Source organism: Eschrichtius robustus, chromosome 8 (genome assembly GCF_028021215.1).
Source record: "Eschrichtius robustus isolate mEscRob2 chromosome 8, mEscRob2.pri, whole genome shotgun sequence".
Lineage (NCBI taxonomy): Eukaryota > Metazoa > Chordata > Mammalia > Artiodactyla > Eschrichtiidae > Eschrichtius > Eschrichtius robustus.
This window is the reverse complement of record NC_090831.1, coordinates 129,477,770-129,491,574: the sequence shown is the minus strand read 5'-3', so window position 1 is coordinate 129,491,574 and position 13,805 is coordinate 129,477,770. Positions and strand designations below refer to the sequence as shown.

The 13,805-nt window shown below is 48.4% G+C and overlaps 1 protein-coding gene across 1 annotated transcript in view; it reads left to right on the top strand.

Moving 5' to 3' along the window:
• The window catches only part of PTPRN2 (protein tyrosine phosphatase receptor type N2), a 684,054-nt gene that overhangs the window by 613,600 nt on the left and 56,649 nt on the right, over positions 1-13,805 (top strand). Inside the window, 1 exon segment of the mRNA XM_068550211.1 lies at positions 11,542-11,689. Coding sequence (XP_068406312.1) covers positions 11,542-11,689 — 148 coding nt within the window.

The window sequence follows — 13,805 nt, the reverse complement described above, 5'->3', positions numbered from 1 at the left end:
CCCATTCCGCCCCAGGACCTTCTCTCTCCTGGAACACACCCACCGTCCTCTGCGCCTCCGGCCCTTCCCATCTTTCAGGAGGGACCTCCCTTCCTGGACTCTTCACACCGCCCTCCACCCCAGTCGCCTTTACATCCTCTTACCACTTACTGTTGTCTGAAGTTACCTTTCTAAATTCTGTTTAGCTGCTTGTGTGTGGTCTGTTCTCCAGCTAAAGCATCAGCCCCGTGAGGACAGTGTTTCCGACCAGCTGCCTGCTGGATCCTCAGAACATACGATATTCCCAGCTCATACGATATGCTTTTGATGAAGGTAGTTGAATGAACAAATAAATGGCCAAACCCACCAACAGATGAGCGGGAGTCTGAAATAACACTGCAACTCCTAACTCTCTCTTCCACAGTTAGAGGCGGAATCCAGGTTTCTCTCAGAATGCCAGGCAAACCTCTTTTGTCTTCAATTTAAATATAAATAGCTGTACATTTATGGAAATAGGGTATAAGTCTCTTAATTATCTTCCATTGCTTATAAGTATTCACCTTTGTATTTTGCCTATGTTCACATAACCTTAATTTTTAAGATGTTAAATAAGATAATAAGGTTCATCAAATTGCTCATTTAAAATTCTTTGAGCTTCTTGAAAATGACAGCCCGAAAATACGAAGTGAAGTTATTGTTGTCGTTACTATTATCACGTGGCTTCTCTCTCAGCATTTCTGCAGAAGACCTTTGTCACCCTCTCCTACGCACACACCCGAAATTATTTCGCACTGAAGCACCCAGCATGAAGCAAACTCTCAGTCGTATAAAAGAACGAGCCTTTCCCTTATTTAGGAAGAGGAGGTGGTAAGGACAAAATTACTTATTTTTTAAAGTTTACTAATTAGAACATTTCTGGAACGGAATGTGTCCATTATTAACATTTTCCACCAGGGTTTCAGTTGTAAGTCTTCATAAAATTGTGATTTTCCTTTTCCATAAATCTATAAATTAAGTCGAGTGCCGGTCACAAAGAGATTTGATGAGCACGTGATTTAGTGCACGAGGGCCTTTGAGAGCATCTCTCACGGGCACAGCCCTCCATGGAGACGACCTGGAGGCTAGGCTCAGGGGTTCCTGACCCCAGGAAACACCCTGCAGGTCATTCAGAAAACTCTCTGTTACAATCGGTATGCTTTCTCGCAGTTCTGGACTCTTCTAGATTTAGAATACCAAAACTCAAAATTATTATAATAAAAATATAGTAATTGAAGATTCCAATTAGTTAAGCTCTACCAAATAGAGATTTAAGTAGTTTTCATGTCCTCTTAACTCACTGCTTGGCGAGGAGTTGCCTTTTCCTTCTCTTCACGCTTCCAAAAGCACATGGGGTGCATGCACCCCGTCTCAGTGCCACGTAGGAACAAGGAACTTGTTCTCAGGGAAACTGTCCCAGCAGTACTTTGTAAAAACACGTGGTGTTCTTTAAGGCAGGGGTCCCCAACCCGTGGGCCACAGACCAGTACCATTCCGTGGCTTGTTAGGGACCGGGGCCGCACAGCAGGAGGTGAGTGGCGGGCAAGCGAGTGAAGCTTCATCTGTATTTACAGCCGCTCCCCATTGCTCGCGTTACCGCCTGAGCTCCACCTGCTGTCAGATCAGCGGCAGCACTAGATTCTCATAGGAGCGTGGACCCTACTGTGAACTGCGTATGTGAGGGATCTGGGTTGTGTGATCCCTATGAGAATCTAATGCCTGATGATCTGAGGTGGAGCTGAGGCAGTGGTGCTAGCGCTGGGGAGCGGCTGCAAATACAGATTATCATCAGCAGAGAGGTTTGACTGCACAGAGACCATAATAAATCAACCGCTTGCAGACTCATATCAAAATCCTATCAGTGAGTGGCAAGTGAAAACAAGCTCAGGGCTCCCACTGATTCTGCATTATGGTGAGTGGTATAATTATTTCATTATATGTTACAATGTAATAATAATAGAAATAAAGCGCACAATAAATGTAGTGCCCCTCACCCCATCCGTGGAAAAATTGTCTTCCACGAAACTGGTCCCTGGTGCCAAAAAGGTTGGGGACCGCTGCTTTAAAGCTTTTGTTTGTTTTCTTAGCTCTTCCACGTATTTTATTTTTCAACTAGAAAAAGGATTTTAAACAAAACAAGATAATCCACTGTTCACAGCCTCCAAACCAACGCAGCGTATTCTGTTTCTCCTTCTGTGCTGCTTCTCTGTCCTGGGCTTTTCCTTGCTCACTGTCTCCGCCTAAAATGAGTGTTAAGTTGGGGACTTTCTCTTAAAGGCTTTGCATTTGGAAGCATATGAACTTTTCTCTACTATTTTAACAATTTAAAATCTCTATCACTGCACAGCCTGCTTGGTTACCACACAAAGAACGGGAGCACGTTTCTAAATCACACTGAGACAGTGTGAGAACAGTTTTCAGGGGTCGCTGGGCCTGCAAAGATTCTATGCGGTCTTCAAAACAGCTCAGCTTGAGAAACAGAGCTTTCGGAGGAAGGATTTGGAAGAAACGGCATTGATTCACATTTATCAGTGAAGCCAGTTCTGCTGCCCACGCCCGGTGCTTTTTGCTGGTCAGTTTCATCTGGTTTTAACCACGTCCCAATTCACTAGGATAAGGGAAGCGAATTGCCCACTGCAAGTTCACGTGGGAGTGCTTCCTCCTCAAAAACAAATTTCCACGGAGGTGATACCTAAAATGTAATAAAAAGAGAAAAGACCGCGTGAATGGTCTTTCATTTATTCTTTCTAATTCCTTTGCTCCCGTTCCTACTCCTTGAGGCTTAGTACACGTGACCCAGAGGCTGGATTCCAAACAGTGCTGACTTTTCCCAAGTCACCGCACGCTGCCAACGCAGGGCCGTGCGCTGAGCTGGCCCGGTCTCGGTCTGCGTGTTTTCCTTTTTTTTTTTTAATATGATGTGTGCATAGCTGGTCTGCATCTTAGTTTCCTCGTTTGAAGGCGATAAAGCGCTGCGTGTTTAACTAAATATCCGGTGAGACCAGGAGCCCCACGACAGGTGAGACGTTGGGCATGTTGGGCAGGTGTGAGAACAGAGGGCGAGTCGCCGGGTGCGGAGCTTCATTTGTTATTTTTATTGCAGTCAGATGGTATTTCAAATACAATTGTATGGTTTGTGATTCCATTTCAAGCAAATCTTTCCTAAGCTAAGAAACAGCAAAACTACCCTCTGATCATTTAACCGTATCTGTCCTTCCTTGAGCTTGAACGGGCTACTTTGAATTTCTAATTCCAAATATCTTAGCCTGCCTGATGCATAATATTAATAAATAACATTTAAAATATGCCAGATGCAGCAATCTATAGACAACCAAAATACCTTTTTCATCAAGCCGTTTGCTCTTCCCGCGTCTCTGTGTCCATATATGCTAAGCCCAGACAATTAACCCCATCTAATTTCTCCTTTCATCTTTTCATATTTTTTGCTTGGAATTTAAATGTCTTACTTTCGGAATTCAAACATGTAGCATAAACATTTCCCTTTAATGTATTAATGAAGACGGGTGACAATGTTTTTTTTTTTGTTTCGTTTTGTTTTGTTTTTTAATTAATTAATTTATTTATTTTTGGCTGTGTTGGGTCTTCATTTCTGTGCGAGGGCTTTCTCTAGTTGGGGCAAGCGGGGGCCACTCTTCATCGCGGTGTGCGGGCCTCTCACTATCGCGGCCTCTCTTGTTGCGGAGCACAGGCTCCAGATGCGCAGGCTCAGTAGTCGTGGCACATGGGCCTAGTTGCTCCGCAGCATGTGGGACCTTCCCAGACTAGGGCTCGAACCCGTGTCCCCTGGACTGGCAGGCAGACTCCCAACCACTGCGCCACCAGGGAAACCCCCCAACAATGTTTATTTTTAAAGGAAAAAAGGTCATCATCTCCCCAGATGCCAGCAGAAGCGGCTTACTGCTGCTTTTAAAAGCATTCATCTAACTCTACCTGATTTTAAAGCACCAACCTATGGTCCCCTCACAAGGAAAGGAAACGTAAATGGCTGTATTCTTATTCTAACAAAAGGTTTGATTGTTGTAATAGGCACCCAAACAGAGAAGGGAATAGAGACAACACATTCCTAATAATAATTGGATCTTCCAAAAACCCACCTTCCTTTACTACACCTGCTCCTCAGCGGAAGAAGCTTGTTTCTGGCAGCATCATTGTGAAATGAACTTTTGCTGGGACAGTTTCTACTTGTTTCATGTCTAAAGACTCACAAAGCAATAGAAGTCTCCAAAGATCTGTGCAGACACGGTTTGATGTTGACATTACTGGTTTCCGTCTGTATTGATCAATGCGACATGGTGCCAACTGGATCTTAGTTTGCTTGTTTTCAGCAATGGTCCACCATCCTTATGGGTTCTAGTATTTTGTGTTAAAAGCTTATTTTCATTATTCTCTTTAATAAGTCCTCTTGCCACTCCCAGTATGTCACCCTCTCATTGCTAGTGGTAAGAGATGCCAGAATACATCATTTCTGTGCCTTTTAACAGAGCTAAAACCGTGTTGTCCACCAGGGCTCTTGCGGCCACTCCACGTGGGTTTGGTTGAGCACTTTGGCAGCCGGGATCCCAGCTCCGCGGGCTGGATTCAAACGAACTTGCACAGCTCTCCAGACCCATCCTCCCAGCATTCAGAGGCGGACAGCAGCACGCCTGTCCTGCAGCACGGAGGCGGCCAGGGGGGCCGCGGAGCCAGGTGTCCTCAGCTGTTCTTAGAGCAATCATGGCCCGAAGCCCTTGTTGCATGTGGTGAAATAGAAGATTTTAGTAAGTGGGGTTCTTTCCTTGTGACCCTGAAAACTGATCCTTGATGTTGACGCTAGTAAAATGGTGCCCGTGAAACAGTCCAGATCCCGACATGATCTGAGGTGCCAGGGCACAGCCCCACACAGCATCACGAGCTCTTTCCACACCAGAAATCAGCAGTTCAACTTCACGTCCATCATCTCCTAAACTGGCATTTCCAGTGACTCCTCGAGACTGGTCAGGAAATGCCTCCCTCTTAAACCAGCGACGAGAAGCACGTAGAAGGGACGAGCTCCAGGACTGGCCCTGATCCACGCGGTGAGGAAACTGCGGGTTTGTTAGAAGGACCACTGTCCCTTGTAGATCAGAAGCAGTGTTGAAACCACGAACTATGTACTTAGTGGCATTGCTTCTCATCCCTTTAATAGTATCCGGGAAGGTTGGCCACACCGACAACAACGTCTGTCCATGGTGACGCCCCTCAAATTCTACACTCAAGCTGCGGTCGGCGGCTGCTGTTTGTGGAGACTCAACGTATCATATTTCATTAGACAATGGTGAATGTCCCCAGAACTGTGTAGTCCCAGAACATAGAAGAGACATTAAGAGATTTTCTAATGAGAATCACCATCCCTTCCATCTGTATATACTTTATAGTTACAGAGTACAGTTGATATATTAACTCAGTCAAGCGTCAGAACCACCTTAGAAATACGTACTATGATTCCCGTTTTTATGTAACAGTAAATTAAGGGTCAGTGAGATTAGATGGTTTGCCCAAAAAGTCGTTGTGTGGGGACCAAACCTTTTTGTTTATCACATCGTTAAGAAATCTTTCAAAATCAAGCCAAATGCCTTCTCCATTTTATTAGAGTTGCCTTCCTATTGGAAAAGCTCCCTTAGGCATTCACAAAGACTCTGTGAGTGATGGGTAAAATTAATCTCCCAAACACACAAAGTGCTCCTGTGATTAACAAAACTCTATTATGCTCCATAACCCAAATGCTCCGTATTCCTAGGAATTGCTTTCTTGACCTGAAGATGCTGACAATTTGATCAGAAAACAGTGCAGAATATATTTGAGTGATATTAACAAATTGTGGACACACGTCTCCTCCTTATAATGGCAGTAACGCTTTTCTTCCACAGGTTTGGGATTCTGTGTAAAATGATTCCATTAAACGTGGAAGCCAGTGGTTTGTTCAACACACGAGAGCATTTCCTGAAAAGTCATCAGGTGGCACATGGTCCTCCTGGCCCAGAAGCAGTTGGTCATTTTCCTACCCAAACGGTCTAATTGTGTGGGCTAGAAAAGGGGATGTGAGCTGGGGAGCTGGAAGGATAAAGTCAGAAATGAGAGGCAGATTAAAGAGGAAAACCTTAGACTGAGTCAGTAGCTCATAAAATAGGTCTTGTGAAAGCTGACGCCATCCTCAAGGAGCAAGAAACTCAGAAGAAATGCAGGTCCATCTTCAGCCTGTTGTAAATGATGTTGTTGCGTGGTCGGGGGTCACGAGGTCAGTGTCAGCCGGTTTGGCTACAAACTTGGAAAACCCATATTCTGAAACCTCGGGATATGGGGATTATCTTTATGCAAGTACATCAAACCTAGGCCCTTGAAAAGTATCACAATTCAAGAAGGTTTTAGAAACCTTTGCACTCAGGGCTTATCTGGAATTAGCTCGAGTGAAATTCCCCTGACAGACTCCAGGACTATGGAAACACAACGCTGTGTCCTTCCAGCCAAGAGCCCTTTGGAATCCCCACCCCCCACTCCAAATCTGTGAGACCGCCGTGACCTTGGGGCTGTCACTGGGACGTTAGGACATGGAACCACCCATTCGACATGAATTGTGAAGCTGTTCGTTGGCTAACTCAGAAAGGAAGAAGGCAGCAGGAAATATTTAATGAAACATTCCGAAGTCCTTTGGTAATTTTTGGGGCAGTTCTTCCAAGTTTCAGAAGATTCAATGGCAAACTTTTTGGCATGCCAGTCATCAATATACAATTTTTATCTGGAACACAAATTTCTTACAGAATTTTGCAGGCTATGATCAATCATTCAACACGTATTGACTGTGTGCTAAGTGCATGTGACACGGGCCCCACCCTGAACAAGTGATCTCGTGAGAGGAGGGAGGGCCTGGTGCCCACAAAGCAGACGGGGATCCACCTCACGGAAATGCAGTTTTTCAACTAGTGTCTGAGGCGGGGGGTGGGTTGTAGGAAAGCAAGATCAGAGAAGGCAGTGACGGGCGTGAAGGCGGAGGACGCATCTGTACTGACCTGGACTTCTGGGTAGATTCATGACAGAACAATCAGCGTGAAGAAAGAGTCCAGAATGATGGTGACGGGGGAGGGTTCAAACAGTGGGACGTGTTCTTATTGGGACGGAGTAGCAGGTTAGTAAAGTGAAGTCTGGACAAAGGATAGTGCTATCTGGGCACCATTGGTGGCTTTTGAAGCAGGTGGTATTGTGACCAGAAATGCCAGCCTGTGAAGGAACCAGAAAGGGGATGTGAGGGAGGTTGTAGTGAGGAGGCCACGGCAGTAGGAGGACACCAGCGGTTCTGTGTCTATAAGACCCTCATCTCAGCATCTTTTCAACTTAAATAAGAAAATTCTATAATATCGATGTCGTCCAAAGCTTAAGCAACAGTTGTCAGAACAGAAAAAAAAAAAAAAAAAAGCAGCTCACACATGTGCCAGGAATGGTGGAGTTTATCACAGGCCTTACGGTTTAGCTCCAGGTGAAGAAGTTATCAGCAGCTTCTGTTTTCATTCTGCTTTCCTTCATTTTCTACATGTGCTATTTATGGAATAAAAAGTTACGGTTTTTTTTTTAAAACTAAGCCCTCCTCCCATTCCTACCACACCACCCCCCTCTCTCTCTCACGCACGCACACACACACACACACACACACACACGTTAAATGAAAGTATTTTAAATGTCAGCTTTTAGAACACCTACAGTCTGGGGGAAGAACATGCATAGCGTTTAAATTTCATGTTAACTTACCTAATTATTCCAGGAGGTGATGGTTTCTGGGGAGGATCACTACACCTGTTCTCACATCCTTGAAGAGAAGGGGCCTCATAGTATTGAGTTATGGTGGCAGGTTTTGTATTTGTATAAAACACGTTATTTTACTACCAAGGCCTAGCTTCCTGACAGACAACATGAAACATACTCTCATGTCTCAGAAGAAAAACATCTAATCCGCAAACATAAAGAGCAAAAGCTCCTCAGACGTGGATGGGAATTATGTCCATTTAATACAGTGAACGATGTTTTGTAAAAATACTAATAGAAAAACAAAGAACAGGTCAAATTGAAATGACCAGAGCAGGGCAAACACAGACTATTGTAGTAATACGTGCTGAGAGGATGAAAAATTTATCTCAGTTTTAATATAATCAAGTGTATCTTTAGATGAGTTACTTCTCAATGAAAAAAAGTAACAATGTTCATAACTACTGTTTCCTCCCTGTGTCACTCAAGCTTGCATACTAGAGTCCCAGTTTATACTTCTTGCCATAAATTTAGAAATTCAAGTGAACTTGCAGCATGATTTCAGTTTCCAAGGTTAAGATAAATATGAAAATTTAAACAGCTGCAGTTTACAGGAATTAAGATAATATCCGATGCCCCTTTTGCAGACAACATTTGAGACCTGATTAAACCTGCCAAGGTTTATCATTTTAGAATCCATCACATTTTATTGAAAGAAGCTCATTCGTTCATGATGGATTTTGTGAACAGAGTATTTTCCAGAGAAAAGTGAGGATCCCAAATCATTTTGCCAGGAACCGTTTTACATCCATTTGTAAGACTGTACATTAACGAGTCTTGGGGAAAGTAACCACAGAAGCACTGAGACTGTACACTTTACCCAGAACTACCCCCTCCTTCCCGGGGACCCCCGCACACACCATTTTTTGTAAATTTTTCTATTTATTATTTTTTTATTATTTTTTTGTTTTTGGCTGTGTTGGGTCTTCGTTTCTGTACGAGGGCTTTCTCCAGTTGCGGCAAGCGGGGGCCACTCTTCATCGCGATGCGCGGGCCTCTCACTATCGCGGCCTCTCTTGTTGCGGAGCACAGACTCCAGACGCGCAGGCTCAGTAATTGTGGCTCACGGGCCCAGTTGCTCCGTGGCATGTGGGATCTTCCCAGACCAGGGCTCGAACCCGTGTCCCCTGCATTGGCAGGCAGATTCTCAACCACTGCGCCACCAGGGAAGCCCCACACACCATATTTTCAGCTAGATGATAAGCTAGTTGGTATTTCCCCAAACTTAAGTGTCATCCTTATTAGGGTAACTTTGGTACAAGAAATATGTATCTGATATTCCATAATGATTGTCCCAAAAGAAAGTAGTCTGTGTTTACATTTTCTAGATTGTGCCCTTAAGTTTGCTTCTTCCCCACCCAAAGAAACCTGTGAGCTGTGTGGGCACCAGGGGCTGGCGGTGGCCGGGGACTTAGAACTGCTGCGATGTTTCCGGTCCTGACGAGGGTGAGCTTCTGAGGCTCATGGTCTGTCCCTGAAAAGGGGTTCATGGTCACAGTCTCGGTCTTGTGCATAAAAGGCCATCTGCCGGTTCCCTAAGCGGCTGGAGCAGGGGGCTGAGGGATATGTGACCGTCACCCAGGGCCCCGTCGCTGGCCCTCCCGGAGCCACGCCTGCCAGGGGGGCCCTCAGCTGCTGGGCCAGGCGGCCCCGAGGGTGACTTCTCGCCTGGAACATGGCCCACCAGGCCCCCGGCTTCCGAGCTCTGGTTCAGCTCACGCACGCTGATACACCAGCCAGACCAACATGGACAGAGTCGGTGTCTGTTGAGTGAATAAAACAAAACAGTTCAGGTCGCTGTAGTCAGCGTTTCCCTGAGAAGTGTGGGACCCCAGCGCGACCGTCTGGTGGAGTTTCCTTCCTTTTCCCGTGCCTCTCTGTCCCCTGGCGTGGGTGCCGATGAGCTGGGGCGGCCAAGGGCAGTGGGGGGATGATCCGAGCCGGGAGGTCAGCTGGAGTGAGTGGACGAGGGGGCTGGCGGGGGGGTCGGGGTGATGTGGAACGGGTGCAAGCTTTGGCCAGACGTCGGGGTGCCTGACCGCTGGAGACCTGGCCTCGTGTGTGTTTCATTTTGAAGACCCACACGCAAGATATTAGAGAATGAGACCACTATTTCCCCACTATTTCCTTTGGGCACAACAAAGCCACCTGGGTTGGTCCTTTGAAATGCTTTCCTTAAAATCACGGTCATTTCTGGACTGAACAGATCAATAAGGTGAGTAGGCAGGACTGGCTCGGGCGTCTTTGTGGAGGGAACATTCTGGAGGCCTTTGTTTCCCCATCCAGTTCTCCTAGTATCGCTGCCAACAGACAAGTGCCTGACAAATTAAGATCAGAGCAGCTGTGGGTCAAATACTTGGTTTGTTGTTTTTGTTTTCTAACACCGCCAGCCACGTGACGCTGCGCACATCAGAGAAGCCCAGTGTCTTAAATGCATCACCCCCGGTGGGTTCAGAGAAGCCAGCCAATTTCAAGAAAAATGACTTCTGTGCCAACAGAAACGGGAGCGGGGGCAGCCCTAGCGAAGGCCCCGTCTGAGCTCCCTGCCCTCGAGTGTGTGGCGAGTGGCAGGATTTTCGTCACCGCTGGTGACACCTGTGCCCCCTCCCTGCACCGGGGCCTGTGCACATAGTCAGCCCTCACGTGGGGACTAAACGGCAGCCCCTCCTGGGGTCCCCCCAGGGTCCCCACCCCTCCTGGCTGCCCCCACCGGGACCCCTGGCGGAGCGCCTGGCCCAGGCTCTGGAGGATCTTGGGAGGGTGTGGTTTCCGTTTCTGTCCAAGAGAAACCACTGGGACACGATTTTGCTTGGATACATACAATAGTTTTCAAACAGTGTGTTCCCTCGTTTTCACTGAAAATATTTCAAGCAATTATTGCAACATAGTGTCTGTTGGTAACCAGCGGTTCCCTGAGATGGGGAAAAAGAAAGTGAGACTGAGTGCAGAACATGACTGACTGAGATGCTTTCTCAGACTGAAGTTACTAGCAAACACGTTTCTGTTGGCCCTGTCTTCTAACCCAGCTCCAGCTCGCTTCCTCCGTGCAGCACTGTGGTAGCTTCTTCGTGCATCTGAGCACGTTCCTTCTTTGCTTCAGGGAACAGGGTCCTCCTGTACCTGTTTCCAAGCAGAGAGGCAGGGCCTGCAGACCCGGCTCCCAAACCTCCCTCACTCCTTACTTCAGAGCCTGGATGCCCCAGCCAGACATTCAGGGCCCCTCGGCTCTCTCTGTCCCCGGCCGCACCGGACACACCTGTGCGCCTGCCTGCCCCTCCCCCACACCGTGTTAAACCTCTCCCCACAAAGTGCGGCGCCATAAGCCTCCCTGACTGCGCCCATCCCGTGACCTCGCTCCTGGCTGGACACACATCCCACCTCTGGGCTGGCGCATCAGACCTGGTCTGCAGCGTGTGCGTCTGTTTTCACGGTGGCTGGATGTTCTCACCGCCCCCCTCAGCACCGCGGTAAACGCATCACGACCACCTTTGGACCAACCACCAAACCATGGGGCAGCCTTTGCTGCACTCCCTGCATCTGGTTAGTCCTCGGCCCTGTACCAGCCCCCGAGCCAGCCCTACCCCCCCTCAGCAGGTGAACTGTGGGCTGCACCCCATGGGCCGCCCGGCGTCCCTGTCACCGCCAGGGGCCCGCGCCCTCCCGGATGGCGCCCCTGACTCTCGCTCTCCGTTCCAGGCCTACATGGAGGACCACCTGAAGAACAAGAACCGCCTGGAGAAGGAGTGGGAGGCTCTGTGTGCCTACCAGGCCGAGCCCAACAGCTCGCTCGTGGCCCAGAGGGAGGAGAACGTGCCCAAGAACCGCTGCCCCGCAGTGCTGACCTGTACGTACCGCCCGGGGCTCTGGCCGGGAGGGCGGCCGGCGGCGCTGGGGATGGGCTGCACCCGCCCCCGGGACCTCCCGCTGCGCTCGCGCGGCTGCAGCGCCCTCCCCTCCTGCCCGTCTGCCCTCTCTGCCAGCAAACGTCCTCTCACTTTATTTTTTTTATTTTATTGAGGTGTAGTTGATTTACAATGTCATGTTAGTTTCAGATGTACAGCAAAGTGATTCAGTTATACATGGATAGATAGATAAATAGACAGATAGATGATATATAGATAGATGATAGATAGATGATAGATGATAGATAGATGATAGATGATAGATAGATGATGGATAGATGATAGATGATGGATAGATGATGGATAGATGATAGGTAGATAGATAGATGATAGATAAATAAATAGATATTCTTTTTCAGATTCTTTTCCCTTGTAGGTTATTGCAAAATACTGGGTAGGGTTCCCTGTGCTATACAGCAGGTCCTTGTTGGTGATCTATTTTATATATGGCAGTGTGTACATGTCAATCCCATGCTCCTAATTTATCCCTCCGCCTTCCCCTCTGGTAACCTTAAGTGTGTTTTCTATGTCTGTGGGTCTGTTTCTGTTTTGTAAATACGTTCATTTGGGTCATATTTTAGATTCCACATGTAAGTGATATGATATGGCATTTGTCTTTCTCTCTTTGAGTTACTTCACTTAGTATGATGGTGTCTGGGTCCATCCATTCGTCTCACGTAAAGGGCAGGGAGACCACCACCCTTTGAGCCGGCCCCCGACAGCAGCCTCGGAACACAGAACCGTTTCTTCCTTTTGGCCTCGCGGCCGAGTCCTGGAGCCACGGGCGGGACGTACAGAGGCCGCGAGCCCCGGCTGTTGCTCTGGGATCTGAGGCTTGCTTCTGAGCCCTCGGGGTCTCATTCTCGCCCGTACTTGGGCTCACACCGTCGTCCTTGAGCACTTAGGGCCGTGAGGAGTTGACAGGCAGTCACGTGGGCCGGGCAGGCTGTGGGCACAGCATGAGCAGACACAGGTGCCCCAGCAGCCTTCAACCCGACAGTGTGTCACCGACATCTCCAGGAGTCACTGCCAGGAGATGGGGACACAGGAAGGTACCAGCCCTGCAGTCTCACACTGTGTGAGGTGACAAGTGACCTACAGGTGCGGAGGCCCACGGAGGACTAAAGGGAGGGGCGGGGCCAAGTCTGTGTCTTCCCACCCACCTGCAGCTCCTCTCCTCCTGTCACTTAACTAGAGACACCAGCCTCCTGTGTCCTAGCAGGTTCCAGGCCGGTCTGGGCTGTGGTTACTACACATCCCCCTGCAGGGGGAGGGGATCTGGGGAGTGTCTGTGACCAAAGTGTCTGACATAAATGCCGACTGCACGAGTGACTGTCTTGGTAACGGAAGACAGGAGAGATGCGTGCAGACCTCACACATGACGGGAGGAACTTTGTGGGCTGACGTTTTCGAGGGCTCAGCAAAGCCACACTGGGTCTCGCAGGCAAGACCAGCCCCCTCGCAGGGAAGCACGCCCGGGGTCACAAGCCCCTTCCCAGCCCTGTTGGAGCCAGTGGGGGACCAGCCTGGCACCACCCAAAGGGGCGGCCGGGCTCCCATCGCGCCGCCCGCCCGGCCTGGGAGACGCAGCAGCAGACGTCCTGTCTCGTGGTAAGTGGCAGCGACTCCACGCCGGCTCACAGGACAGCGAGAGCAAAGATACACTCCTGTGCCGCCTTAGACCCTAGCCTGGGAATTACACACCTTTGTAAAACCTTAACACGCTGCTTCTGGGTGTAAGTTTTTTCTAACTGTTTAGTCAGTGTTCAGACTAGTTCCGTGATGTCTGAGGGCCTTTTCCCTAAAGAGCTCTAAAAACAGGAGCTGTTGCGATTTATAAGTTTTATATTTAGAAGAAAAGCCAGTAACTGACACATATTTATTAAGCACCTACTTGTGCCAAGAGCTGCTGACAGACACTGGGTCATCCAGTCAACCAAGCTTGGCCACTGTCCTCAGAGAGGATCCAGATTAGGGGGTGCAGGGGTGTTCCAACTACGCCCTAAATAATGAGGTGTTGGGGGCAGACAGACCGTCAGCCTGGGTCCCGCGTGCTCC